The 26,282-nt window shown below is 43.6% G+C and overlaps 6 protein-coding genes across 6 annotated transcripts; 3 read left to right on the top strand and 3 right to left on the bottom strand.

The window, feature by feature from the left end:
• The first annotated feature begins 206 nt into the window (after positions 1-206).
• Positions 207-1,907, top strand: BGW36DRAFT_391089 (uncharacterized protein). The gene is made up of 2 exons (XM_046217560.1): positions 207-342; positions 394-1,907. Exons 1-2 carry the CDS (start codon positions 275-277, stop codon positions 1,784-1,786), a joined length of 1,461 nt encoding a protein of 486 aa, XP_046065910.1. The 5' UTR covers positions 207-274; the 3' UTR covers positions 1,787-1,907.
• Positions 1,908-2,225: 318 nt separating this feature from the next.
• On the bottom strand, positions 2,226-3,679 carry BGW36DRAFT_330364 (putative cinnamoyl-CoA reductase). The gene is made up of 5 exons (XM_046212814.1): positions 3,372-3,679; positions 3,142-3,319; positions 2,908-3,080; positions 2,751-2,850; positions 2,226-2,690 (listed from the first exon to the last, which is right to left on the bottom strand). The coding sequence occupies exons 1-5, from the start codon at positions 3,636-3,638 to the stop codon at positions 2,389-2,391; spliced, it is 1,020 nt and encodes a 339-aa protein (XP_046065909.1). The 5' UTR covers positions 3,639-3,679; the 3' UTR covers positions 2,226-2,388.
• Positions 3,680-5,749: 2,070 nt separating this feature from the next.
• BGW36DRAFT_308588 (uncharacterized protein) lies at positions 5,750-6,697 on the bottom strand (the record flags this gene model as incomplete). Its single annotated transcript, XM_046212347.1, has 2 exons — positions 5,750-6,243; positions 6,313-6,697. The coding sequence occupies 2 exons, from the start codon at positions 6,695-6,697 to the stop codon at positions 5,750-5,752; spliced, it is 879 nt and encodes a 292-aa protein (XP_046065908.1).
• Positions 6,698-7,802: 1,105 nt separating this feature from the next.
• BGW36DRAFT_391084 (uncharacterized protein) lies at positions 7,803-10,566 on the top strand. The gene is made up of 10 exons (XM_046217559.1): positions 7,803-8,057; positions 8,118-8,701; positions 8,753-8,797; positions 8,855-8,924; positions 8,983-9,238; positions 9,293-9,395; positions 9,492-9,595; positions 9,659-9,857; positions 9,913-10,045; positions 10,099-10,566. The coding sequence occupies exons 1-10, from the start codon at positions 7,949-7,951 to the stop codon at positions 10,314-10,316; spliced, it is 1,821 nt and encodes a 606-aa protein (XP_046065907.1). The 5' UTR covers positions 7,803-7,948; the 3' UTR covers positions 10,317-10,566.
• Positions 10,567-10,671: 105 nt separating this feature from the next.
• BGW36DRAFT_365323 (NCS1 nucleoside transporter family protein) lies at positions 10,672-12,327 on the bottom strand (the record flags this gene model as incomplete). Its single annotated transcript, XM_046214638.1, has 1 exon — positions 10,672-12,327. One exon carries the CDS (start codon positions 12,325-12,327, stop codon positions 10,672-10,674), a length of 1,656 nt encoding a protein of 551 aa, XP_046065906.1.
• A 2,529-nt stretch (positions 12,328-14,856) lies between these two features.
• BGW36DRAFT_308772 (putative myosin-crossreactive antigen) lies at positions 14,857-16,614 on the top strand (the record flags this gene model as incomplete). The annotated part of the gene is made up of 1 exon (XM_046212362.1): positions 14,857-16,614. One exon carries the CDS (start codon positions 14,857-14,859, stop codon positions 16,612-16,614), a length of 1,758 nt encoding a protein of 585 aa, XP_046065905.1.
• Positions 16,615-26,282: the final 9,668 nt, after the last annotated feature.

Genomic DNA, 26,282 nt, shown 5'->3' with positions numbered 1-26,282 from the left:
TAACAAAGGAATGGAACCTGAAACTGGTATCACAATACCTCTGACATGAGCGGAATTATATGCGCCGCCTTGTACAGTCACGCCCGAAATTGCCTTGAATGTTCTTTATATAGTAGGTGATGTCACGTGCAACCAGATCATTGGTGCCAAGACCAGCGACAAGCTGAAACTATATCGTGAACAATAATCTCAACGACCCGGTAAGAGTAATAACTTCGAAAGATTGTCAACTTCTACCACTTTTGTTTATTGACAAACTGCATCCGCAATTAGGATGGAGAACACCGCAAAGTCAAAGTGTGGACAGAAAACAAGAACGAAAACAGGTTGTCGAACATGCCGGTTTGTCTCTCTTACTCCGTCAAAAGTATTACCGTATTAACACCCGGATAGTATCAGACGGGTCAAATGCGACGAGACGCCTGGCGCATGTCTAAAATGCACCTCTACTGGCCGCAAATGTGAAAGCTACGACCTCAACCGACTTCCAGCTCGTCGAGGAGGAAGTACCTCTGTGCTAGTCAACCGATACCGGCCGCGCTCAAATTGGGCCGGGAAAACATCAGATGAAAGGCGATGTTTATCCTATTTTCAGTCACTGACTGTCCCCATGATGAATTACTGGTTTGACCACTCCCTCTGGGATAGATTAATTCTTCAGTTGGTTCAAGCCGAGCCGGCGGTTTGTCATGCCGTCGTCGCTTTCAGCGCTTTGCATGAAGCAGCCGAGAATGCAAATGGGGGAGGTAGAAGAGATACGCCGATTGTGCTGCTAGAAGATATGACGAATCGCCACCAACGATTTGCTCTGGAGCAGTATAATCGGTCAATTAGTCATCTTAATTCGCGCATTCGATCGAATGACCCAGCTGTCAAGAATACGGCGTTGATCTGCTGTTTTTTGTACATTTTCTTCGAGCTTTTCCGAGGGAAATATGATCGAGCATTCAATCATCTCAAGAAGGGAGTTAATATTTTAAAAGAACATCAGTCTGCTCCTCCGTATGCACCTCGCAGTTCGTCGGACCGACCAATAGAAGACTCGCTGGCTGCCGCTATAATGCATCTAGATCTACAAGGATCGCATTTTGGGGTCTCTCAAATCCATGATCGTTGGGAGTTATACAAATTAACGGCAGAACAGGAACAACACGATTATGGTTGGGGCAGTCAAATTGATTTCGATACCTTTACAGAGGCTTGGATTATGCGAGACAAGCTCTTTCATGACTTTTGTGTATATGGCACTATCTGCGAGAAACTGACCACAGAGGATATCAAAGAAAATTATACATTACTTTTTGCAAAGCAAAAAAGACAGCAAATCCGACTTGCACAATTCGAACAGGCACTAGATAGACTCCAAGCGACAACGCAACTTCACGGTTCTATTACAAAAAAGAATCAACGAGCTCTCGACCTCATCCGCTTCCACCATTTCGCAGTTTCAACCGTCACAGACACGCTTCTCATCAAATCACCGAAATTAATACTCGAAAAACAGAGGGAAAGGTTTTCACGAGTTGTGGATTTGGCTGAGCAGATTGTGGCCGATTTTCGGGAAGATAGTCGTGATGACGAGAATGATGGTAACAGTCCACAATACCGCCCCCGATTCCTGATGGATATAGGAATTATTACTCCTTTGTACTTTGCGAGCGAGAGATCTGGAGACCCATTGGTTACGAAGAGGGCAATGAAAGTGCTTCAGTCCTGGCCACATCGAGAGGGCTTGTGGGATTCGGAACTTGCCTTAACTTTGGTTCGTGGAATGGATCAGGCGTAGCGTATTTGCTGGCCCTAAATTCCTTGAACATTCAATATTTACCCCCTTTTCTTAGAAAATATAGTCTAAAAATGACATATAATATATTCTTAGCTTTATTAATAACTATCAATAATTATTTCTACAGCCAGGGAATGGATCCTTCAAAGAAAAGAATTTTATCAAAAGATAAGTGACTATTGATATTCAACATGTATAATGACTACACTAAACTCTACAAGGGTTGACCTGGACGAATATATAATATGTATAGAAGTTATACTGGGAAAATGCTGGGTCCCGGATATCACCATGCGCGTAGGTAAATAAGGCAGTACTTAGGAAGGCGTACATCTATATAGGGTTGCGCAATGGTTGCGGAGCTGGAAATGTTGCAAGATTTGGAAACATTTCTCTTAATGCCACGTATCGAAAAAGGCTTTAGTTGCGCTCATCGAAACGCTGCTATAAAAGTCACGTTTCTAAAATCTTGACGTTGTAGTAATCAATTGTTGCTTACAGCTGTTCTGCAACGATTTCTAAATTCAAAATGTTACACGGCTGTTTTTGGGATTCAGCGTTTTCGCGTACTGAAGTACCCGCCGGAAACAGAATTCCATACATTATTCAAAACCATCAATCCCAGCAGCAATACTATCTTCTAACTTTGTCCATCCTTTCCCGTAGAATCTCTCCAAGAGCTGCTCTGCCCGTTTAGCGGGTAAGATCTTACTCAAATCATGGCCTTCATTTTCTGGTGTAGCCGGAATCTTATCGTTCGATGGTCTGAGTCTTCGAAGAATGCCTAGGATCTCGGTCCAGGTATAAGTAGCAGCAAATGCAAAGATACGTTCGGATGAGACTTCGGGGTCCAGAAGCGCGATTGTATGGATTTTAGCAGTGTCCTCGACGTCAACAAACCATTCTTGTGTCAGGGTTATTAGTTTGAAATTCTAGAAATGATATGTTATATCACCAGACTTACGTGCAATGAGCAGCTTCGCAACCCTTGCTTCCCCCTTCAACAGTTCACGGACTCCACCCATTGAGGAGCCTCTGATTTCAGGGTGAAGAATACGTCCAAACTGTATAAACACACTGTAAGTGCCAAAATATGTTGTTTGACAGAAAAATGCTCTTACATTCACATTTGGTATAACTGAGTTGAAGGTAAAATTGGGTTTTTTCTCCTCCATAAACTTCCATGCCGTCCGCTCCGCTTCAACTTTGGATGCACAATATACCAAGGCTCCCCTGAAATCTTCTGGAGAATTTGGATCCCATGCACCTTGAACTGCAAAATCGTTCCAGGTATCTACACCTAATAAGTTTCCTCACAATGGCATACTTGAGGCGAGTTTCCATTCATCACTTACCGACATCAACAATAATTTCCTCATTGGGCCTTGGGATCAGAACGGCTCCAGCTGAAGATGTAAAAACCACCCGTCTGACAGACTCTTCCGCGGCTGCGGTGTTGAGAATGTTCTCCATAGCCACTTTCATTTGCGGAATGACATGTTGAGGGTCTGGGTTAAAGGAAACCTCTGTGGCCTAACACGATGAGAATCAAATAAAGCAGGATTAAATAATATTATGTACGTACAACGTGAACCACTCCGCTTATGCCCTGCATTGGACCCTTAAAAGCATCTTCGGCATCAAGCATCGGAACGACGACGGATTCGAATTTTCCGTCCCCATACTTTTCAGTAAAGTATGAGTCTAGCCATGGTTTCGGAGTACGAACAGTGCCACGCACGCGGTAGCCAAGAGCAAGGAAGCTGTTGACTATTTGCGAGCCAATGTACCCATTGGCACCTGTCACAAGAATCCAGGAGCCAGAAGGGAGGACGAGATGCTGCGGGGGCATTTTTGTAAATGATAATCGCGCGAGAAAGTCGGAAGGAGGTAGAGATTGGTTTCAAACATCTATTGAGATGCTAAACCCCTTCTTTTATAATCGAATGGCCTAGTACATATTGTATTGATTACGTTGACATGTTGGTATGACAAATGCTGCCCCTTCAGGTAATTGGCTGCAGGGATGCGGAGGCATGGACTATAAGCGAACGGGCCAATCAGAAGACATATGTGGGACATATGTAGTGACCAGCATTAAAGGGTAAGTAAAGTCCTAGTTGCATCAGATGACGTTTAACTCAGATACGTACGTATGATAAATCACTAGCTCAGCCTGACATACGGAGGGAAAATCAATAAAAAAAGCATAATGACTTGGTTGGTTAATTGATTAGTTGGTTGGTTGGTTATTTCGATTATAGTATCACAGCCCTTGAAGTTACTTTTGAGTGTTATACAGAGTTCCCCACAGATTAATTACATAGATAATGCCTATCATAGTATCACTAGTATCCATTTATTTCTTTAGTTATTTAATTATTAGAGCTATACCCCACATAGAGACATTTTTTAATATCACTAAATCAATCTAATAACTAAAATAAAACCCCTACTAATACTACATGATAACATTCCGAAGTTAATGCTCTACTTTAATAAATTAGCAATCAAATATATAGATATTTAGTACATCTATATTATCTATACAAAAACATCCTCATATATTATTGTATCTATTCATTTTAATAAATTTTTAAAATAAGGACTATTCTTCTTATTATCTTTACACTTTTTAGTACCACCATTACTACACTAATTCAGCTACAGAGTATCAACAGTAACAAACATTCTAAAGCTAAAAGCATTAATATTTTGTACAACAATAGAGTTAGTTAGGGGAAGCGTTCTGAGGCTGAAAGCCCTGATATGTATATGCTACAGCAGCTCTTGGTAGCTGAACTGGTACTTCCATGAGCTTCAATATGTTTCTATATAATATAAAAGTGTATGGAGTGTGACATAAACTTTGAACTATCTAAAAGCTAAGGAACATGAGAACCATCCCTTTTCCGCCATCCAATCCGTAGTGTACTCGCACGTGGCCGAGGGGGTTGATACTGTCAAACTGGGCAACAACTCGTCACTGAGATCGATGACAACAGATAATATTTTGTAACACTCGAGGATTTTTTTTGTAAGTCAAGTATAGAAAAGGGGTATTCATTGCAATGATAATAGTAAAAGAAGTTTGTTGAATACTAAAAGTAGTATACTATTTGATATGAAAGATAATACGATAAACTAGATACATGATGGTAAATGAGGGTCTATATATACTGAAGTTCATTCATAGCACATTATAGCGCTGCTATGATCTGCTATGCCCATACGTCACGCGCCCCTAGCTAGTGGAAGTGTGAAAATATCAGAGAAATATATAACTAATATATAACTAATATATAAGCATACGCACAGTTTCATACTCTACAATAGAGCTTAAAGAAGAAAACGGTTCTCTATGCCGAACATCTCCGTACAAACGTCTCAATAATACTGGCCCTTGAGATGGACTGTGAGTAAGTACAGCGAATGGTATGCACCTTAGTCCCTCTGCTCTAGACTGAGCTTTCTCGAGGGGGCACAATAGACAGGAGCTCTTTTGCAAAAAGCAGCTGCCGTCCAGCTGCGTAGGGTTGCCACCTCTTAACCTTATGGGAGTCAGCATAATCAGATATTCCTCTTATAACAAGGCATGGGAATTGGTCCATTAGACCAGCTGGCCCATGTAACGCCGCGCATGCAAGGTGCTGTATCTCATTCTCCAGGCCTAGTAAGTTGGACAATGTCCCTTTGGCGGAACTGTCTGAGAGATTTGTGTTAATTTTATTAATATTAAGATAGGCTATAAAGTATTTTAGATTTTTGGTTATCGTATTTGATATATGAAGGCTCTAAAATAAAATAAATTTTTCTACAAGCTATAAATCTTATTAAGAGATTTTAATTAATACTAGAATTGTTTATTTTAATTAACAATATTCATATCTCATAACCTTCCAAAACTATCAAAGGAAAGAGCTAGGGCAACCTAGGTCACGTATACGCAAAATGTTACTATGGCTAAGATCTTTCATCCACCATGACAGTGGCAGGGGCCCAAATTTTGGAGCGGTCATAATTTTCGGCGTCCTCGTTTCCAAAAGCTACGACGGCTGGCTGAACAAACAGAAGTACATCCTTTCCATCCAGTCGTGTATCATCTTCATCTAGATGGTGCAGGCTATGTGCCTCCGTCTTGGGATTTGATATATAGAACTTGGGTAACTCGTGCTGGCTGTAGAGCTTTATGAACGTTCGTTGAGTCCACAATAACAAGGCAAATTCTGCTACCTCATGATATAGCTTCTGTACGTCTTGAGTACATTTATCTCCGCTTCCGGGCTTTGAAGCCTGTCGAAGTAGCAGGCTAGCTGGGCTGGTAAGAAAGCCGGCTGCTTTCTGACTTGACAATAAACGAATGCGTCTAGCGAGATGAGACTCTGTGCTCGGGTTTGTAACTGTGGATAGAATCCGCAGTGTTTGTGACCGCCAGATATGTGCTTCGGGCTCATCAACTATATATGTATCAAAAGCATCAGTTAGTAGCCGACAGCATCTATCAACTGTTCACAACTAGATTTTACCTTTTATCATTTCCCTATAAACATGCTTCCATTCCTTGGAATTTGGTAAACTAGATGTGTTGTCGATCTCAGCAAAAGAAAAAAAAGGATCACCGAACACCCATTCAAAGACATCCTTCGCCAATAGTGACTGGAGAAGTATAGCCGGAATCTTATTTCGTGGGATCGAAGCTTTTGTGATTAATGTCTTCCAATCTGTTTCAAAGGAGTATCCATCCAACAACCCAATAATACGATCCTTTTCTGCCGCCGGAACTTCCTCTATATCTTCAAAAGCCAGGACGCCATAGTTTCTCGCCCATTGCCGCAGCTTCATATGTATCTTAGAGAATTCATCTCGTACCCTGGGATCCTCTTTAGGAGACCATCCGGATTTTTTCAACATGTTATTAAGTGCATTTTCCTGTGCATTGGCAATTAGTAGCCCAAGATCTTTGTTTTCCTGTCTCAACTTGGCAAGACTGATTTTTAAATTCTTGATATTCTCGTCACGCCTGTTCAACTCCCTGGCATAATCCTCATCTTTCTTTGAATCATGTGCGTTGTAGTCATTCAATTTCTGCTTTAAACGAGAGACATAAGCTTCGTGATCGCGCGAACGTTCTTCAGCTTCCGTCTGCCTTTGAATTATATATGCATCTTTCTGGTCTATTTTCGGTGCTAATTCCATCTCTTTCTGTGATATTAAATCTTGAGTATGTTTCCTCTTCGTTGTGATTGTGTCTTCTTTTCTAAGTGGCGGATCTTCTCGATTCGATCGGTTGTTTTTTATGTAATCTGCGTGAGCTTCACGCGTACGAGGTGGTCTGCCCACGTCTTCCGATCCTTTGCGAAAGCCAAGAACCTGATAATTTATTAGTATTTTCTTGAAGAGCTTCGAACATTCGGCAACGAGAGAGACGCGTGGAAGAACCTTAGCAAAGGTGTTCCTGTTTCTTGAGGACTGAACTGTCTTGCTTGTCCAGTGATGAGATATTTTTCTTCTGTGACTCTCTACTTCATTATCTCTATCATTGACGGATATGTTTTGTGGAATTTTTGACGTAGTGTCATTGTAAGCTGATGTGGTGTTGTCGCTCTTTCCACTAGTTTGTTCGTGAAGCCTCGGGTTCTGGGATACAGTAATATTCTGTTTTTCCATGGTGACGATAAGAATATTCTAGTTAACGTGTTTTAAGCGAACCTTGTAATTCCTGTGATCCTTCTTTAGTTAGATAAAAAGGGTGTGAAAACATTTGAGGGATGAATCACAGCGTTCTACTTGAGATGGGGTTGCTCCGAATTTCCGAGCAACCCCTCATATAGCGGACTTGGATACTAATCAAGTAGGGCCTGTTACGTTCGTAAAAGTAGGCTGACCTATGAGAGTTGTCGTTCTGGCTCTAAGTTGGTGGCTATTGGCCACCGTCGATTGTGGTGGTTGGGCTATCTAGATTTAGTTTCATAGATCCCTGTCTATTTTTTGCGGCGCAGACGCTCATCGCGGGACTGGCAAACCCCTCACCACCAGGGAGATGATTAAATTTGGGGCCATTTCACAATGTGAGGAGTTTAGACGCTGGAGTTCACCAAAGACTTTTACATTAGCATCACATTTGCTAGGACAATCTTAACCACCAGAATACTGCGCAACACCATGGCCTCTGAACCGGAGAAACAAATCGTCATAAGCCAATTCAGTTCACTGGCTTTGAACCCCAATAACAAGATTATTGTGGGTGTGGACTACGGCACTACATTCACTGGTTCTTCCCCCTATCATGACTTCGATCTTTGACGGTAGTCGCTAACATCGCCGCGTGAAGGGGCTAGCTTCGTTAGTTCAAAAGGAAATGGCTTAAGCGACATCACGGTAATTGAAACATGGCCAGGTATTTCGAGAGACTCCAATACAGTAACGAAAGTACCGTCCCGTATCTCATATCCCGATGGTTTACCCAACCAATGGGGATACCAGGTGCAGCCTGGTGCGAATGCATACTCGTGGACAAAGTTACTTCTGGATCAGAGTGCTCCTTTGACTAGATATGATGACGAGGGACTTGAGAAGGCCTCTGAGATGGGTATCCTGAGATTACCAGAGGGTAAAACGGCAAGTGATGTCGTAAGGGATTATTTATCAGAGGTCTACCAGCATATTCTTGGAAGGATCGCCAAGCAGATTACAGAGGAGACATTGAAAACCACACCCTTGGAGTTCTGGTTTACTGTGCCAGCCATTTGGTCAGATCAGGCACAGAATGCAACTATTAACGCTGCTCGGAAGGCAGGGTTTGGGAATAGAGCCTCCCGGCCAGACGATGAAATATACCTGATTAGTGAGCCGGAAGCGGCGGCCATCACTTCATTGAAAAAGTACACCACCAAAGGAATCGGTAATTTCATTAAGGCGAGTCTTTCGCAAAACTTTTGTGTTGCTGTCTAATTATTGACTACTCAGCCCGGGGATGGAGTTTTAATCTGCGACTGTGGAGGGGGTACCGTGGTAAGCATAAACATTGGCTATTTTCTTCTCATATAACTTCCCAATCTTACATCTTAGGACATGACAACCTACCTCGTTCTTCAAACATTACCTTACTTGACATTTGAAGAGCTATGCACGGGTAACGGTAAGTTATTGAAGTAACTACCCTGGTAAAAATATTTTAGAGATCTGAACAATACCAGGAGGTAAATGCGGGTCGACCGCAGTGGACCGCAATTTCTATCAACTTATGTCGGATCGATTTGGCGATGCATTTGACAAGCTACCAATGAAAAAAAAGAGCCCCGGTAGCGAGTTCATGAGTAAGTTTGAAGTTATTAAACAGGACTTTGGATATCCGAATCAGCCAAAAATATTTGAAATTCATCTCAACATGAATGCACCGAACGCGGATCCTAAGTATTTCGATGAGGAAGAGCGCATGGTGTTTCTGTCCAGGTTAGGGCGCCCAAAAGGCTAGTAAATGGAACTGACTCTTAGCAACTCTCTCAGTGAAGATTTGCGCTCAATCTTCGACCCAGTGGTGGAAAGGATCCTCGCCATGGTACGGCAACAAATTCAGGATTCACAGGAAGAGACAGGAAATCGCATAAATGTACGTTCTACACTTGTCTGAATTGCAACTTCCAGTTCGACTGTATGGTTTCTTCTATATTTTCTGGCTTGCTAACCGTCATTCCTGATAAATAAGAGAATCATCCTGGTCGGCGGATTCGGCGACTCCGAGTACCTTCGTAAAGCGTTCCGAGAATCATTTGAGCCAATGGACATAAATATCACCGTCCCTGATAAGCCGTAAGTGCAGTTTAGTTGGATATTAAGAAATATGTAGGTAGGCAGGCTTACCAAAACGAATAGCCAAGCTGCAATCGTCCAAGGGGCCGCTCTTCGTGGACTCGAAGGGCTGAGATCCTCGACAAAGCGGTGCCGCCGACACTACGGCTTTAGCTGGTCTACTGATTTCCGAGAAGGCGTAGATATTGAGTCTGAATCCTATATCGATAGTTTTACGGGTCTAAAGATGTCTTCTAATATGATGAAATGGATGATTGCAAAAGTGAGCCCTCACCGCATCTTTTAAAGACAGTCTTTAATGGATATCTGCCCAACAGGGAGAAAAGTACTCGGAGAATCATACATACGAAACTTGGGTCAGGCGAACACACTATGAGTCATATAGCTTAAAGAAGAAAACGGTCCTCTACGCTTGCGATCTTTCGGATGCCCCGGAGCGGCGAGGCTCGAGTTTGTCCAAGAAATACCCTCTTCAATTGGTTTCATGCCTAACAGAAGTGTAGATATTTATCATGTGGGTGACATCGAGGTCGACTTCTCCCATACCGATTTGAATGGATTCTCAAGCAAGTACATCGACGGGCAGAAGGCATATCTTCTTACTTATAAGTTGAAAGTCATATTTGGGGCACAGGAAGGAGTCCTTAAGTTCGAAGCTACTAGCCAAGGGGAAACAATTGGACGGACTAGCATAAAGTTTAACACTATCCGATATTATTGAGTAGTCTTTCGATTCAGCGAAAGATGTCACTTTTTACATGTACAGAGCAATGAAACTGGACGTGATTTGCGAACGTGGAGATGGTGCGTAATAAGTTGTCCTTTTTTCTCTTGAAGTTATCATCCTAAAATGTGAGGACGTGGTCACCTACCCCATTCTTCAGGCATTGCCTTATTCTTAGCAACTACATGTATGAACAGACATCAGTCAGCCATTGAATAGTTGGACAGGACGTAATTCAGTTCTTCGGGTTTTTCAGAACAAGCAATATAAGAATTATATTTGTATGGCTAGATTAGGACGTTTGAGGCATCTCCATTCAAACAAGAAAATAAAAGAAAGTGAATTATAACAGTTAATGCTCCGCCTTAATAGTCGTTGACAGATGATTCTTCTCCGCAATCTCCAGCTCATCCACATCCTCCAATAACGCGACTCCCAAAGCCATTGCCTCCTGCGCATCAAACGTACCATAATAATCAACATCATCATACTCGCCCAGCCCCAACGGTGGCGAAATCTTATTCAGAGCGATATACAAAACAAAACTAATCGTAAACCCCAAAGGAAACGCCAAATAATACAGACGTGTGCAACCTACGGGGACAACGACACTGGTGTTCACGGATGCAATGAATCCCGGTAATTGCGGCGTAAACCCTACCACCCAGGCAATAAACGCCCGCCAGTTTATTCCCTTCCAATAGTAGTATATACCTCCTGGGCGGGCGTGGTATAAATCGCTTAGTTTGATTTTGCGTGAGCGGATAATCCAGTACTCGCCTACCATCAGGCCGCACATGGGACCCAGGAATACCGAATACGCGGACATGACGCTGAGGAATGTACCGGCGCTGGCAAGTAGCTCCCAGGGACACAGGGCGATGGAAATAACCAGACCGATGTATGCGCCGCGCCGGATATTGATGAACCGGGGGAAGAGACCACTCAGATCCATTCCTGCAGAAAACGAGTTGTCGACTGTATTAATCGCCAGTTGGCAGATAACAAGGCCAACACCGGCGAAGAAAGCTGCTGCTCTTGACTTGGCGTTGTAGTCCGTGTCCATCCATTTCAGAGCTAGGTTCGGTGGATTCCATATCGCTTCTCCGTATATCTGGAGAGAGGCAGAGGATGTCAGACATCCAAACACGGGGAGAAGTACGCCGAGGAAAATGATCGAAAACCATTGTCCAAACACCTGATCGCCCGGTTTTCGCGCAAATCGAGAGTAGTCTGGCTGATTGGTCAGGCCGACTGCGATATTACCGATGACTGTGGTAACGCCTTGGACAATCGCCCACCCCAGCTGGCTGGATGTCATTGGGGTTGCAGCCTGAGAGAGTAGTGGGCCGCCACCGTGTGCTTGGGATAGAGCCCAGATCATTATACTCAGGAGTGTGACGAAGGAAATTACATTCATGACAACGAGTGGCTTGTTCGCCTTTTCTGGAGGCACCCATAGAATGGGGATGGTGATGAGGTTGTAAATAACCCAGCCAATGAAGTCCTTCGTCGTAAGATGGGACGATGCTGGAAACGTGTTTTCAAGATGTTGAAACCCCGAGAAAATGGCACTCAACACAGCTGTGACGCAAAGACCACCGGTCCATGCCTGTGTGGCCTGCCAGAGAACTGAAAGAAAGACCCTCTGAATAAGAGCCACATACGATCCGTATATACCCCATACAACACGAGACCAGACTGGGAAACCTATGTGCCATGTAGCCCCAACATAGCCGTTGAAGATAGCGACCAGAGCGACGATAATCTTGCCGAGAATGATGGCGATGACGGCCTGCCAGACAGAAAGGCCGATGGCAACGAGAGACGAACCGATTTGGAAGTTCGACAAGCAGATTTGATTGATTGCCCAGAAGGAAATGTAGGAGAATCTGTCCCAGGACCGTCGCGAGGGTGGCAGGGGACGGATATCATTGTTAATCCAGACAGATGACTTTGTTTCTGCCGTGGGAGAGACGGCTAGTGCGTCGACTAGGGAACGCAGCATTTTGATCTGCTATTACACGTTCGGAATATGTGTTCCTATTACATGTGTGAAATGTATAGATATGGATAAATCACTGCGGTTACAGAGATGACTGGTTCTTTAAGATAGTCTGGTAATTATCATTTGATATCCCTACTTCCAATGACTGATTTTACGCACGGCCAGTATGATAAGGACTACCTTGCCCTAACCAACATTCCCGATGGTTATCTTGCGTGGGTCATGAACTCGTCAACCACAACTTAGACTGACTCAGGAGTTTCGAGGTAAATAATGAAAACACGATAAATGTGGATCTCCGCCCAGCTTATATAGGCAAAACCCAGCAAATAGTCCAACATTTACAGGACCTGGGAATCCCAAATCCCGCCAAGCTGGTTATCTGCGGGGAAAAACACAACGCGATTCATGGGCGGAAGACGGATTGATGGACAAAATCCCGCGGAAAAAGCGGAGTGCGAATCGACGATAATGGCTATGTTGATCATGATACGCCTAGTTGATAATAAGCTGCTATATATCAGTTTGAGCGGAGGGCTACCTGCCTTTCTCAGAGTAGTGCACTCTGTCCTTGGATAGAAGCCTAGTACTGTTGTTGTGTTATTCTTATTGTCAGATTTAGTGCGAAAATTATAAAAATTAACCTTTTTACTATTTTTAATTTTTTATTAATTACCTATACTTATTTTTTTCAATAAATTTGTATTATATATAATATATCAATTTAATTTTTATTAAAATCTTTTATTTTATTTAATAATTCTAATTTATAAATATCAACATAATAAAGGTTAATTTTAAAATATGTATTTTTTAATATTATTAATTAAATGATTTATTATTATAATTAATTTAATTTTATATTAATTTAATTAAATAATTAAGTTTTGAGGTTTTTAAAAAGGCATGGGCGATCCGGGGGAAAGAGTGACAGCTCTAGGCAGCCTGTCATTGGCAGGCTCCGCCCGCAAGTTTGGCCTCTAAGAGGGTAGCCAGGGCCCTACTAGCCCCTATAAGGGCCCCGAATCTCCTACGCTGTTAAGCGGCTTGAGACAATGAATTCATTTATACATTCTAACACTGAGCACCAGTTCAAGACAGGCAGCAAGATAAATTAGAGGCATCAGGCCCCTAGCGCTCACTAAAACAAAACCTTCGTAACTTAAAGCTAGGCAGGGTCATTAAAATTGGTAATAATTATAATAAAATAAGATAAATTTAGTTTGAATGGCACAAGATGACAGTTAATCAGAATGAGTACGCAGCTTGCGCGTATCTTTGATGCTACTATATGTATAACACAAAAACTCGCCAGATACCACAGGCCATAATCAAGTACTATTCCACTAGAAGTCTTTAAGGCTATGATTCAAAGATAGTTGGCGATCCGGCCGCTCCAAGCGTCCAGCCACGTTGTACATATAAAGGGGCGAGGGCATTTACCCAGGCACGCAGCCTGAGTACGTTTATCACATATGGCAGTAGAACGATCACCAGACTTATCTTCATCTGAATCTATCTGACTCTCAAGATTCGTCTCACGAGTCCATAGCGCTGCATCTATCGCCCCGCGATGCCCGCCTATATCTCAAAGAAGACTCTCTGGTCGGCTAGAGAACCGAAATGTCTCAAGTTCAGCGGAGTTGGCATGGTTCCCACAGAAATCCCAAGAGTAGCAGAGAATGTGCTGCTCAGGGAGTTCGCCAGTATGAGATCGTGGGGTGGCTGTCACCCGAAAGCGGTCCGCCACCGTTGATGGAGCAGTAACTCCAAGCGGAACAGACGGTAGCCCACAAAGCTCGTGAAAACGTTCTCCACTGACTGCGACCACGGCGGCAAAAGTAACGACTGGATCAGGAGATGCGACACGGCAGTTGACTACTGGAAGCTTATTTGGAAGACACGGTCGGATGAGAGGTGGCGATTAGGAATAACTTGGGCTATTGTTTCGTTATTTGGGGCAGGCTCTTCGTTAGCTGTTGTTATCTTTTCCAGCTCGATATTCGCTATTACAGACGTCTAATATAGTGTATTTACCCGGGTGAAAGAGGCACCGCCACTGTGTCAATTCAACTAGAATTAGTTTTCTCGGTCTTGTGCGTCGTGGAGCGATGGGTGCTGGATGGTAATGGCACCAATGGCAGCACAATTAGGTATGGATCACTCGCTAGGTCTTTCTGTGTGCATAAATAGTCGGCCATCACCTGTCAATAAATTGCGACACGACAAGAGATCAAGATAAGATGGGACCATCCATACCAAATACGTACTCTCCGTGGCGGGTGGTGACAGGCAGCCAATCAAATTAGCAGCACTCGATCATATTGGTGGTTAAAAACTCCGGCTTTAGCGGCCTTCGCCTGTTCCGGTCATCACATGGTTGGAATCACATCAACATATGATGAAAAGAGAAACAGGCTTAGATTCAGAGCCGCAGACGGCGAAAATTATTTAAAGTATAAAACGAAATGGCATCGCGTGAGAAATACAAGTTCTTCGCACTGAACCACATTCATCTCTAAAACAACAATGTACTACAGTAGCGGCAATTACGAGGCCTTTGCTAGGCCACTCAAACCCGAAGGCATTGACAATAAACATGCCTGGATTGTTGGTTCTGGCTTAGCTGGACTTTCTGCGGCTGCGTTTCTTGTCCGGGATGCTCAGATGCCTGGAAAAAATGTCACCATTCTAGAGGAGCTACACCTCCCTGGTGGTGCGCTGGACGGGTTTAAAGTTCCTGAAAAAGGATTCGTGATTCGCGGCGGTCGTGAAATGGAAGCTCACTTTGAGTGTCTTTGGGATCTATTTCGCTCTGTGCCATCTATTGAAGAGGAAGGAGCCAGTGTTCTGGACGAGTTCTACTGGTTAAATAAGCGTGATCCAAACTATTCGCTGCAGCGCGCAACCATTGAACGCGGCCAAGATGCCCAGACAGGCAAGCTCTTCACTTTGAGCGACGCTGCACAGAAGCAAATGGTCAAACTCTTCTTGGCGTCGAGGCAAGACGTTGAGAATAAGAGAATTGACGAGGTATTTGGCCAAGACTTCTTCAAAAGCAACTTTTGGCTCTATTGGCAGACGATGTTTGCATTCCAGACTTGGCACTCTGCGCTGGAGATGAAACTCTATCTACACCGGTTTGTCAATCATATTCACGGTATGCCTGATTTCTCTACACTCAAATTTACAAAGTACAACCAGTACGAATCGTTGGTGCTCCCATTGAAAAAATGGCTCGAGGATCAGGGTGTCAAGTTTCAATTCAACACCACAGTGCATGATGTCGATTTCGACATTACTGGTGATACAAAGCAGGCCACCTATATCCACTGGGTCCAAGACGAAAAAAAAGGCGGCAAAGACCTTGGCGTCGACGATCTAGTCTTCTTGACAATAGGTTCTTTGACGGAGAATTCTCACCTTGGAGACCAACATACACCCGCTACTATCCAAGACGGCCCTGCACCTGCATGGGATCTCTGGCGACGTATTGCGGCTAAGGGGAAAGATTTTGGTCGTCCAGAGGTATTCTGTGGCGACATTCCCTCTACAAAGTGGCAGTCTGCAACTGTGACGACCTTAGATAAACGCATTCCCTCGTACATCCAGAAGATTTGCAAGCGAGACCCTTTCAGTGGCAAGGTGGTAACAGGGGGCATCGTCACCGTACGAGACTCTAACTGGCTTATGAGCTGGACTGTAAATCGACAGCCTCATTTTAAGAGCCAACCTGCAGATCAAATTGTCGTTTGGGTTTACAGCTTGTCCACAGAAAAACCTGGCAACTATGTCAAAAAGGGCATGCAAGACTGTACTGGGGAAGAGATTACCCAAGAGTGGCTGTATCATATGGGTGTTCCAGAAGCCGACATACCAGTTCTTGCTGCTGAAGGTGCAAAGTGCGTTCCCGTCATGATGCCGTATGTTACATCATTCTTTATGCCCCGGCAGGCGGGAGATCGTCCTGACGTTGTGCCTACCGGGTCAAAAAATTTCGCATTCATCGGCCAATTCGCAGAAACCACGCGCGATACAATCTTCACTACAGAGTATTCTGTTCGAACAGGCATGGAATCCGTGTATCAGCTTACTGGGGTCGACCGCGGAGTACCAGAGGTTTTTGCTTCAACATATGACGTGAGGCACTTGTTGAGTGCGTCGTGTCAACTGAGAGATGGAAAGGAGCTTTTAACATGGATGCCAGAAAGGATACGAAAACTTTTGTTTGAGAAGTTAGAGGCGACGCAAATTGGGCAGCTATTGCACGAATATCATCTGATATAAGTTATAGAGTAGATAAATCTATATAGATATAGATATAGAGTAGGTTAATAATTATTAACTAAATTCATTTACTGATTAACTAGATTACGGTGCTAATTTCCTCGGACAAAAATTTGAGTGTAGATATCACAGATGGAGACGGCGCAATTAGTGATTATATCGAATTCGCAGTCTTCTTTGCACTTCATCATGCTTCTGGTTTCCGCGAATACAAAGTATGTCCGAACCAACGCCGAGAGTTTTCTTGTCTGTATTGTTGTAGTCCGACCAATCAATTCAATTTAATATCGCCCCTCTAAAATTTCTAATTTGCGGATTTAGCGTGGCCTAGTAGAGAGGCTCTCGATTCCGGCCGAGTTATCTCCTATCTTGGTTGACTTCCGAAGTATACCCGATATCATCGATTTGACGAAACGGCCGATGATTTCATTTCCGACCTCACTATTGGTTTTGGAACTGGGCATTCGAAGTCCGACAGTCCTTGTCGAGGCGAGCAAGTGGCCAAGTATAATCGGTTGGTGGATATTGAAGACGAACTAAGATTTTCAAGGTTGAGTAACAGTCAGTACGCAGGGTCAGAATTCGTTTAGAATGTCCATCCGCGTGTTTAGATGCCATATATAATACTAGTTGGATCCAGCAATACTATGCTACAATAGGAATCTCCCATTGGCAATAAGTGTGCAGAGTCTGGAGAAATTTGATTCGGACGTACGTACGGTCAGACACCTCATAAAAGAGTCTTATTCACAGTACAGTAGGGAATAAAACTAATATTATTATCATAATCAATTTGAACGACCTTGCCTGGCTGTAAGCTGTGAAGGTCTCATCTTATTAGGCGCTAGGGGGGCTTATAGGGGCATACGCCCCTAATTCCCGCCACTTCCTGCCCCGAACTGGTGCCTAACGTTACGATGTACAAACGAATTCCTCGCCCCAAGCGGCCCAGAAATGTCGCCCCGGAATAAACTCATTGACGCCAACCAAACAATTTTAAGATTAGTACCTTTACCTTTAATATAAATAAATATTTTAGATTTATTAGAATAATCTCTTGTAATATAATTTTTTATTCACTTTACTTAAATAAATTTATTAGGATTACTTGAACATTAACATTTAAAAGTTGTAATTTAGATAAAAAGACAGAAATTTAATATAAAAATTCTAGTTACGTAAAATTATTATAATTTGATTAATTATTTATTACAAATAAACTTATATCTTATATTTTTTTATCATTTTTACCAAATTAGCCAAATTCTGACTCAGGAGCGTCCTGTCACGCACCGGGACCCACTCTAGTTGTCACTGGCTGTGTCGAGGAGCGATACGATGTGTTGAACCACACAGAGGTTCCTTGAGGGTAACTAGTAACGAAGTACAAAGGTTGCCGAAGGGTAAAGGTGAGGGTAAGACACAACTAAAGTAGGAGCGATGCCTTGAAGTGCCGTAGTACTTCAAGTGGGATTGCCTTGCTGACCCTTACAGTGTAACTGATAGTAATAATCGTAGTGACTTATGTTAAAGAACTATGCTAAGGTAAACTAGATACATGCAAATGGGTGTGTTTATATAGATGTCGTTCCTACAATATCCCTACAATCTGTCCGTATACAGATTGTATATCCAATCACCTTCTTGTCTTTTCCTACACTTCTCCTACACTCTTATTGTATACCCGAGTGTAGTTGCTTATGTAATGTGTAATCCCGTGTGAGTAGCAAACGGGCTGTGTGTGGTCGTGGTAACTGGTTGGCCGTGGTGTTAGCCGCTTTAACAGACACTTGCCCTGAAGTGGCTTAAGACATCCTAATCTGTCCTTAGCTTTGCATATGTTGGTTTCGTAACATCACTCCCCCTCCTTGAAGTCCTTTGTCCTCAAAGGTATAAATAGAAGACGCGCCCTCGTTCCCAGCGTGACCCTGCTTCCTTTGGTGAGTGTCCGAAATGCGTCAACATGACTCCTAAAAAGGACCGTCTGGCTTATCGTGTGTCCCAGTCCGATCGCATCCGTCGAAACGGTTTCCCCGTCGATAATCCGTGCGAATATTGCAAAAGTAAAAACGAGATTTGCATAATGGATTCAAAAAGTCGAAACTGTGCGTCGTGCACACGTCGTGGTCGCAAATGCGAAAAGCGATTTCATAGTGAGCGAGAATGGTCAGATCTTCAGAAAGCTGAGGATCGTATTAATCAAGAGCTTCGCGATGCTCTTGCAAAACAGGCGGATCTGTCCGCGAAAATAAATCGTTTATTCAAACAACAGCAGTTTCTCAAAGAGCGAGGTTCGAAAATGTTGGATCATGATTCCAACGTGATGGAGATCTTAGATGAGGAGGATCCCGATGGCATCCCTCCTCCTTCTCCGACGAGAGAGATGCAACTAAATGCTATCTCCGACGTGGATTTTGAGGCCTTGTTCGCCAACCTGCCAATGTCTCCGCCTGGTGAATTGGGTTCCTCCGTCGGTAATCCTCTAATGCATCTGGAGCATCCGCGAGGTTCTCGATAGGTTCCCAAGTGTTTTCTGAGGTATCGTATCCCTTCCATTTGACCAGGTAGACAAATTTCCCATTGACTTGCTTTTCTCCTAGTATGTCTTCGACTTCATATGTCTCTTGCTCGACAATGATATCTGTTTGGAGTTTTGCATTTGATGGCGCTGGTTCCAATGATGAAACGTGGAACACTGGGTGTATTTTCATGGCTTTTGGTAGTTTTAGTTTGTAATTGACTTCTCCGATTTTTCTTCAATTTCGAATGGCCCAATTCGTAGGTGGTTCAATTTGTCTTCCTTTCTTTTGGCGTCTAAATTTCGTAAAAGGTAGACCTTCCCTCCCTTCTTGAGATCAGGTCCCTTCTGATGTTTTTGGTTGTATCTTCTTGCCGATTGTTGTCCTTGATTTTCAATTTCATTGTGTAAATACTGGTGTAACGCCTTCATTGCGTTGACCATTTCTTCTGCTTCTTGTGCGATTGGTTGCTTGTATTTGGGTTCTCCTGGCATTCTTGCTTCTTTTCCTGTGTATGCCTTGAATGGTGTCATTCCTATGGTGGCTTGCTTGCTTGTATTGTAGGCCATTTGTGCCATAGGTAGTAGCATTGCCCAATTATTTCGGTCGTAATTGACGTAATGGCGTAAATACTGTTCCAATGTTTGGTTCGTTCGTTCAGTCTGTCCATTCGTCTGTGGGTGGTAAGCGGTTGACAGCCGCTGTTCTCCTCCCATAAGGTCCATCATGGATTTCCATAGTTTCGATGCAAAGGTCTGTCCCCTATCTGAGACCATAATCTCAGGTATACCGTGGTGCTGAAAGACTTTGTCAATTAACAGTATTGCTAATTGTTTTGCTGTCAATTGCTCCGTGGTTGCAACGAAGTGCGCATATTTAGTCATTCTGTCCACTACCACAAGTATCGAATCGTTTCCTTGCGACTTTGGTAGTTTGACGATGAAATCCATTGTTACCCATTGCCATGGATATTCTGGTGCTTCCAGTGGTTGCATTAGTCCATGAGGTTTGTGCCTATTAATCTTGTTCTTGTGACACTGGTCGCATTCCTTGATGTGGTTCTCGATGTCTCGAATCATTTTTGGCCAGTAGTAGTTCCTCGTAATTCGTTCTAGAGTGTTTGATACTCCTGGGTGTCCTGCCAATATGTTGTCGTGATGAAGTTGGATAATTTCCGTTCTGAGTGTCTTTGGTACATAGATTAGACCATGCCAAAATGCTAATCCTTCTTCCGTCATTGTGATTCGGTCATCCTCATTGTTTACCATGTTGAATATCAGTCCGTCTTGCTCGGTTTCTTTTGCGATTCTGTCTTGTAATTCCGAGTCTGTTACTCCTTCTAGTGTTGCTGCGAGTATTGCCGTTTGAGGATTATGTACTAGTGTTCCCCTATCTGTTTCCTTGAACAGGGCTGGTTCTGGTGATCTGATTCCTTCTTCATGATCCGGTCTCCTGCTTAGAGCGTCTGCTCGTTCGTTGTCTTTTCCCTTGCGGTATTCTATTTCGTACCAATAGTTTGCTAGCAATTCCGACCATCTCGCTTGTCTTCGGTTAAGAACCTTGGTTGTGAGGAAGTAGGTGAGGTTCTTGTGGTCCGTGATAACTCGTATTGGGAACTTAGTTCCTTCCAAGTAGACTCTCCAATGTCGAAGTGCTGTCACTATGGCTAGCAGTTCTTTATCGTGAATCTCGTAATTGAGTTCTGCATCAAGCATTTTCCTTGAGTAATACATTACTGGTCGTAGTTTCTTGTCTGGTCCTTCCTGCATCATTGCTGCTCCTATTGCGAAATCTGAAGCGTCTGTTTCCAACACTGTTGGTTTCTCCGGGTCGTGTTGCATCAGTATAGGTGCGGTGGTGAGCCGAAGCTTCGCTTCTTCGAATGCTTTCTGGCATTCCGTTGTCCATTCAAACTCGAAGTCCTTTCGTAACAGTTTGAATATGGGATTCATTATCCCTGCGTATCCTTTCACGTATCGTCGATAGTAGTTGATTAATCCGAGAAAGGATTGCACTTCTTTAACGTTCTTTGGTGTAGGCCAGTCTCGTACCGCCTGTACCTTTTCTTTATCCATTTGGATCCCTTCTTGAGTGATTCTGTGTCCCAAGAAGTCCGTTTCTTGTACGTGAAACTCGCATTTCCTAAGCTTCAACTGTAGCTTTGCTTCCCGTAAGCGATGTAGGACCATCCTTACGTGTCGTACGTGATCGTTCATGCTGTCTGAGAATATTAATATGTCGTCGAGGTATGCGACAGTAAAGTCGTATAGGTAATCCCCGATTACATGGTTGATGTACCGTTGGAATGCTGCTGGTGCATTGGTTAATCCGAAAGGCATAACCAGATATTCGTAATGTCCAAACTTGGTCTTGAATGCAGTTTTCCATTCTTCTCCTTCCTTGATTCTCAGTCTGTTGTACGCGTCCGTAATATCGAGTTTCGTAAACCATTTCTTTCCTCGTATTTTGTCTTGTATTTCCGAAATCAGGGGTAATGGGTGACTGTCTCGTATAGTGATTTTGTTCAGTTGTCGGTAGTCTATACATGGTCGTAGGTCAGTAGTCCCCTTCTTTCCCACAAAGAGTACGGAGTATCCTGCTGGCGAGCTTGAGGGTCTGATGTATCCCTTTTCCAAGCTTTCATTCAGGTACTTCTTAAGTGCTGCCGTCTCATTTTCTGACATGGGGTAGATTCGTTGAGGTCTTGGTTCTTCGTTTTCTTTCAATGGGATGGTATGGTCCCATTCACTGTGTTCAGGTAATTTCTTGTATGTTCCGTTGAACAATTCCTTGAATCGTTCATATTCTTTAGGTAGTTCAGGTTCTGCGGTTGCCGCGATCTGACACTCCTCTTTCAGGTGTTCGGTAATGGCCTCCCCTTTGGTCCCATTCCGTATAAGAGTCCACGAGGAAGTCAAGTCGTCTGCTTCTTCCGTCGTACTCAAGTCTCCCGCCTGTCCGGTGACTTCATCTACCTGAGATATCTGTCCACAATTACAACGATTCATTTTGATTTCGCCAGTTCCCCAGTTTATCTCCGGGTTATGAACCTTGAGCCATGGGATTCCAAGAACTATGTCGTTTGGTCCCAGTTCTGCGACGTCAAAGTTGATCATCTCGTGATGGTTTCCTAATACCATGGACAACCACCCTGTTTCATGTGTGACTCCCCCTTCTTGCAGGCTCACCCCGCTGAGTCCTGTGATGGGTACTGCTTGGGGTTTCTTCCTTCCCAAGATTTTCAATGTTCGTTTTGTTTCTTTATCCATGAAGTTGTGCGTTGCTCCCGAATCGACCATTGCTTCGATCTCTATTCCGTATATGGCCACTGTGGTTCTTAGTTGCCTTCCACAAGCCGTTGCGTTGAGTTCTGCCCTTTCGTATGCACAGTTGTCCGCATGCTGCGGCCATTTCCCTTTTGGAAATTCCCCAGCCCTAATTTTAGGGTGTACGTGCGTTATACATTCGTCATTGTAGCAGATTTTCCATGATAACATCCGATGCTTTGGATGTTGCTCAAGCTGTAAGCAATTGCACCATGCCGTCTGGCATTTCCATTCCTTCATTTGTTTCGTTACGCTCATTCTTCCTTCTTTCTCATACCATGGTGTTATGATGCACTGCATCCTTTCAATTCTGGTGAGGTCATGGTTGGTATGGACACATGGCTGATTCTTCGGGTCTTCGCCATAAGGTAGTTGAATGTAGTCGTTCATCCAGGCTTTTACGAATCCATCTCGTGGATCATCGTCTTTTCTGCCTATTTCGGGGTTACGAGTTTCTTCGAAACTCCCAGCTTCACTGAGCTGCACCACCTTTTTCTTCGAGGGGCTGATGGTGTTCCATTCCTGCGTCAATTTCCATTCGCAGTTTGATATCTTCGCTTGCTTCCTCTTTCTTGGGAAGTAGCCCTGGCTTTCTTTTGCTTCCCCATGGATTGTGCATGAATCCATTGTGCAAAAGGTCCAATGTAATAATCCGTGCCCTGGGTGGTCTTTCTCTTCAAAGATTACCCTGCACTCGGCTCCACACTTGTTCTCGAGGTGTGTCCGAACTTCGTAAAGCTTCTGCTTTCCTTTTTCTTTGTCAGCCGTCTTTGAACTCTCGATGTCGTTCAGAGCTTCGTTCAATTGGCTTTCTATCTTTTCGACCTGACTCATCCCTTCGTACTGTCGCCACCCTTGGCTTTCTGGGATTTCGTCCATTTCTGGGAACTCTTCGGTGTCTCCCGATTCATACTGTTCCGCGTCGTCATAGTCGTATTTCGGGTAAGACTCTCTGTCTTCCTCATTTGTCGCATTCAATTGTCGTCCTTGTGGTTTGACTCTACACTCTCTCCTGAAGTGGCCCGTCTTCCCACAGTTGTAACACTTTATCTTTGACTTGTCGAATTTCGTTTTTGGCTGTTCTTGAGTGGCATCAAGTTCCATAGGTCGAGGTCCATACGGGTCCTCCCTTTTCTTGTGGTGGTATGGTTTCTTGCCACTGCTCCAGTTTCCGCCGTATTTCTTTTCCATACGTCGTTCGTAGAGCCTATTGTCGAGTTTGACTGCTACATCAATCATGTCCGTGAGATTGTCTGGCCTAGTGGGTATTCTGGCTATCTCATCCTTGATGTCGTCTTTCAGTCCTTGGTAGAATCGATCTGCTTTGGCCTCATCATCCCATCCGAGATGAGAGCTGATCTGGTAGAATTTCGACGCATAGTCTGAGGCTGATGTGATCTGCTTCAGACGTTGAATTTTCTGAGCTGCGTTATTTCTCTCATCGATTTCTCCAAAGGTTGATTTGATTTTTCTGACGAATACATTGTAGTCCGCAAAGGTTTCATCGATCTCGTCTTCCCTGTCATCTGGGGCTATCTCAAACCATGCCCGTACATAGGGTTCAAACCAATCCATAGCTTCTCCTTCTAGGAACGTTGAAGCTGTCAAGACCTTGTCTGGTTCCCCATGCAGCAAGTGCGAGTTGACAGAAAAGTACAACTGCATTTGTGCTAGGTAACTCCTCAGCTTGGTCCTATCTCCTTTGAACGGAGTTGGTTTGTTGATCTTAATCCTTGCGTGTGATGCATTCTCCAATTGGCTAATTCGTTCACGTAATTGTTGATTGACTGCCATTACGGATTGAACACTGGGTGTTTGTCCTCCAGTGGTACTGGGTGTTGGAGTTGCATTGTTGCCTGCCATGATTAGTAGTCTTGTTGGGGTAATACTTTCCTAATGTAGTAATTGGCCCTGCTTGATAGTACTTGTCCCGTATCGTTCCTCGGGGTCAAGACGATAGTTCTTTTGTCACGCACCGGGACCCACTCTAGTTGTCACTGGCTGTGTCGAGGAGCGATACGATGTGTTGAACCACACAGAGGTTCCTTGAGGGTAACTAGTAACGAAGTACAAAGGTTGCCGAAGGGTAAAGGTGAGGGTAAGACACAACTAAAGTAGGAGCGATGCCTTGAAGTGCCGTAGTACTTCAAGTGGGATTGCCTTGCTGACCCTTACAGTGTAACTGATAGTAATAATCGTAGTGACTTATGTTAAAGAACTATGCTAAGGTAAACTAGATACATGCAAATGGGTGTGTTTATATAGATGTCGTTCCTACAATATCCCTACAATCTGTCCGTATACAGATTGTATATCCAATCACCTTCTTGTCTTTTCCTACACTTCTCCTACACTCTTATTGTATACCCGAGTGTAGTTGCTTATGTAATGTGTAATCCCGTGTGAGTAGCAAACGGGCTGTGTGTGGTCGTGGTAACTGGTTGGCCGTGGTGTTAGCCGCTTTAACAGACACTTGCCCTGAAGTGGCTTAAGACATCCTAATCTGTCCTTAGCTTTGCATATGTTGGTTTCGTAACAAGGCTTTAGTGCAATCAAATTACGATTAGTGCAAGATAACGGGAACTAACCCCATTAGGATTACCAACAATAAGCTGAATTGAGACGGATTTTTATACTAATTCAAAACCTGTAGTTAAACTTCAGATGAAACAAAGACTGAAATTATTGATTTATGTCGCTGTTCCATAGAAGTTGGTCTATAACGCTCGACTGCAATGGTTTTCAGGCATCGAGAAGTCGCTGACATCGACTCCGGTTCGAGGGAGGGGGGGGGGTGGAGGGGTTTTAATTGTTTGGTGGAGATGGTAGCAGAGTATACATGTATCAAGGCATAGCGCAAAGACCCGACAAGACGACTTTCGCAAGGTACAGTAGATTGGTGATACCACTAAAAGTGTGCCAATCTCCTATGAAAGGGGAGACCTGGATCCACCTTAACTGTCACTGACTGTCGAGGTGGGATGCGATGGTTGTACTACACAGGGGTTCCGAGGATACTCCGAGTGTATACGGATCGTACATCTAATCACCATTCTTACTCGTATACAAGCTTGCCACTGACCCAAATGACCTGGGTCTATTGGTCAGCATGTACGTTAGATAAATAGCCTAAATCCGGGGATTGCATAATTAAACAAGTTCTCCTTCTTCAATAAATCTACTCCTACATTAGAAAGGCTTCGGATCCTAGAGTTTCTCAATTAGGCAGTCGGTGGCAGAGGACTTGCTCCACGCAAGTCCTCTGTACAGCGCCATGCTCGCCTAAGGTTCTCGACTGCTTCCTGACCAGCTGCCTAGTTGAAAGGAGTGCCTTATACCCTGTTTTACTACACTTCAATGTGTACATCCATATATAAAGTCACATGATCCTACAGTCCCATGTTCCTATTGTGAAAGTCGTGCACCGCTGTGGAAATGGATTGATGTGGTGTTAGCTGCTTTAATAATGAACCTGTCCTCTTCAGGCTTGGTGTAAACTTAGCGTTATGTAGGTTGGTTTCGTAATTGTTCATGCACGGGTGTCCCTTTTAAACAAAAACATCAAGAATAACATTTTATCCTCCCTAACATTAAATGGCAAAATAATTGCTGTGCAGCATTAATCTCTATTATGGTTATAATTTGCACAGTTAATTTGTTTATAATATTCATGGAAGCTTGGGGGGGTGTATGTCTGGTGTGTGTATAGAGGCCATTGTATAACCTAAAAAGATATATATCTGAAAAATATGTTGATAACTACCGAATGTTTGAGGGTCCCCCATTTACGTATAGAGACGTTTTTGGTACCAATTAATGTTAT

This window comes from Talaromyces proteolyticus (genome assembly GCF_021365285.1).
Source record: "Talaromyces proteolyticus strain PMI_201 chromosome Unknown BGW36scaffold_15, whole genome shotgun sequence".
Lineage (NCBI taxonomy): Eukaryota > Fungi > Ascomycota > Eurotiomycetes > Eurotiales > Trichocomaceae > Talaromyces > Talaromyces proteolyticus.
This window is presented reverse-complemented; position numbering and strand designations above follow the sequence as displayed.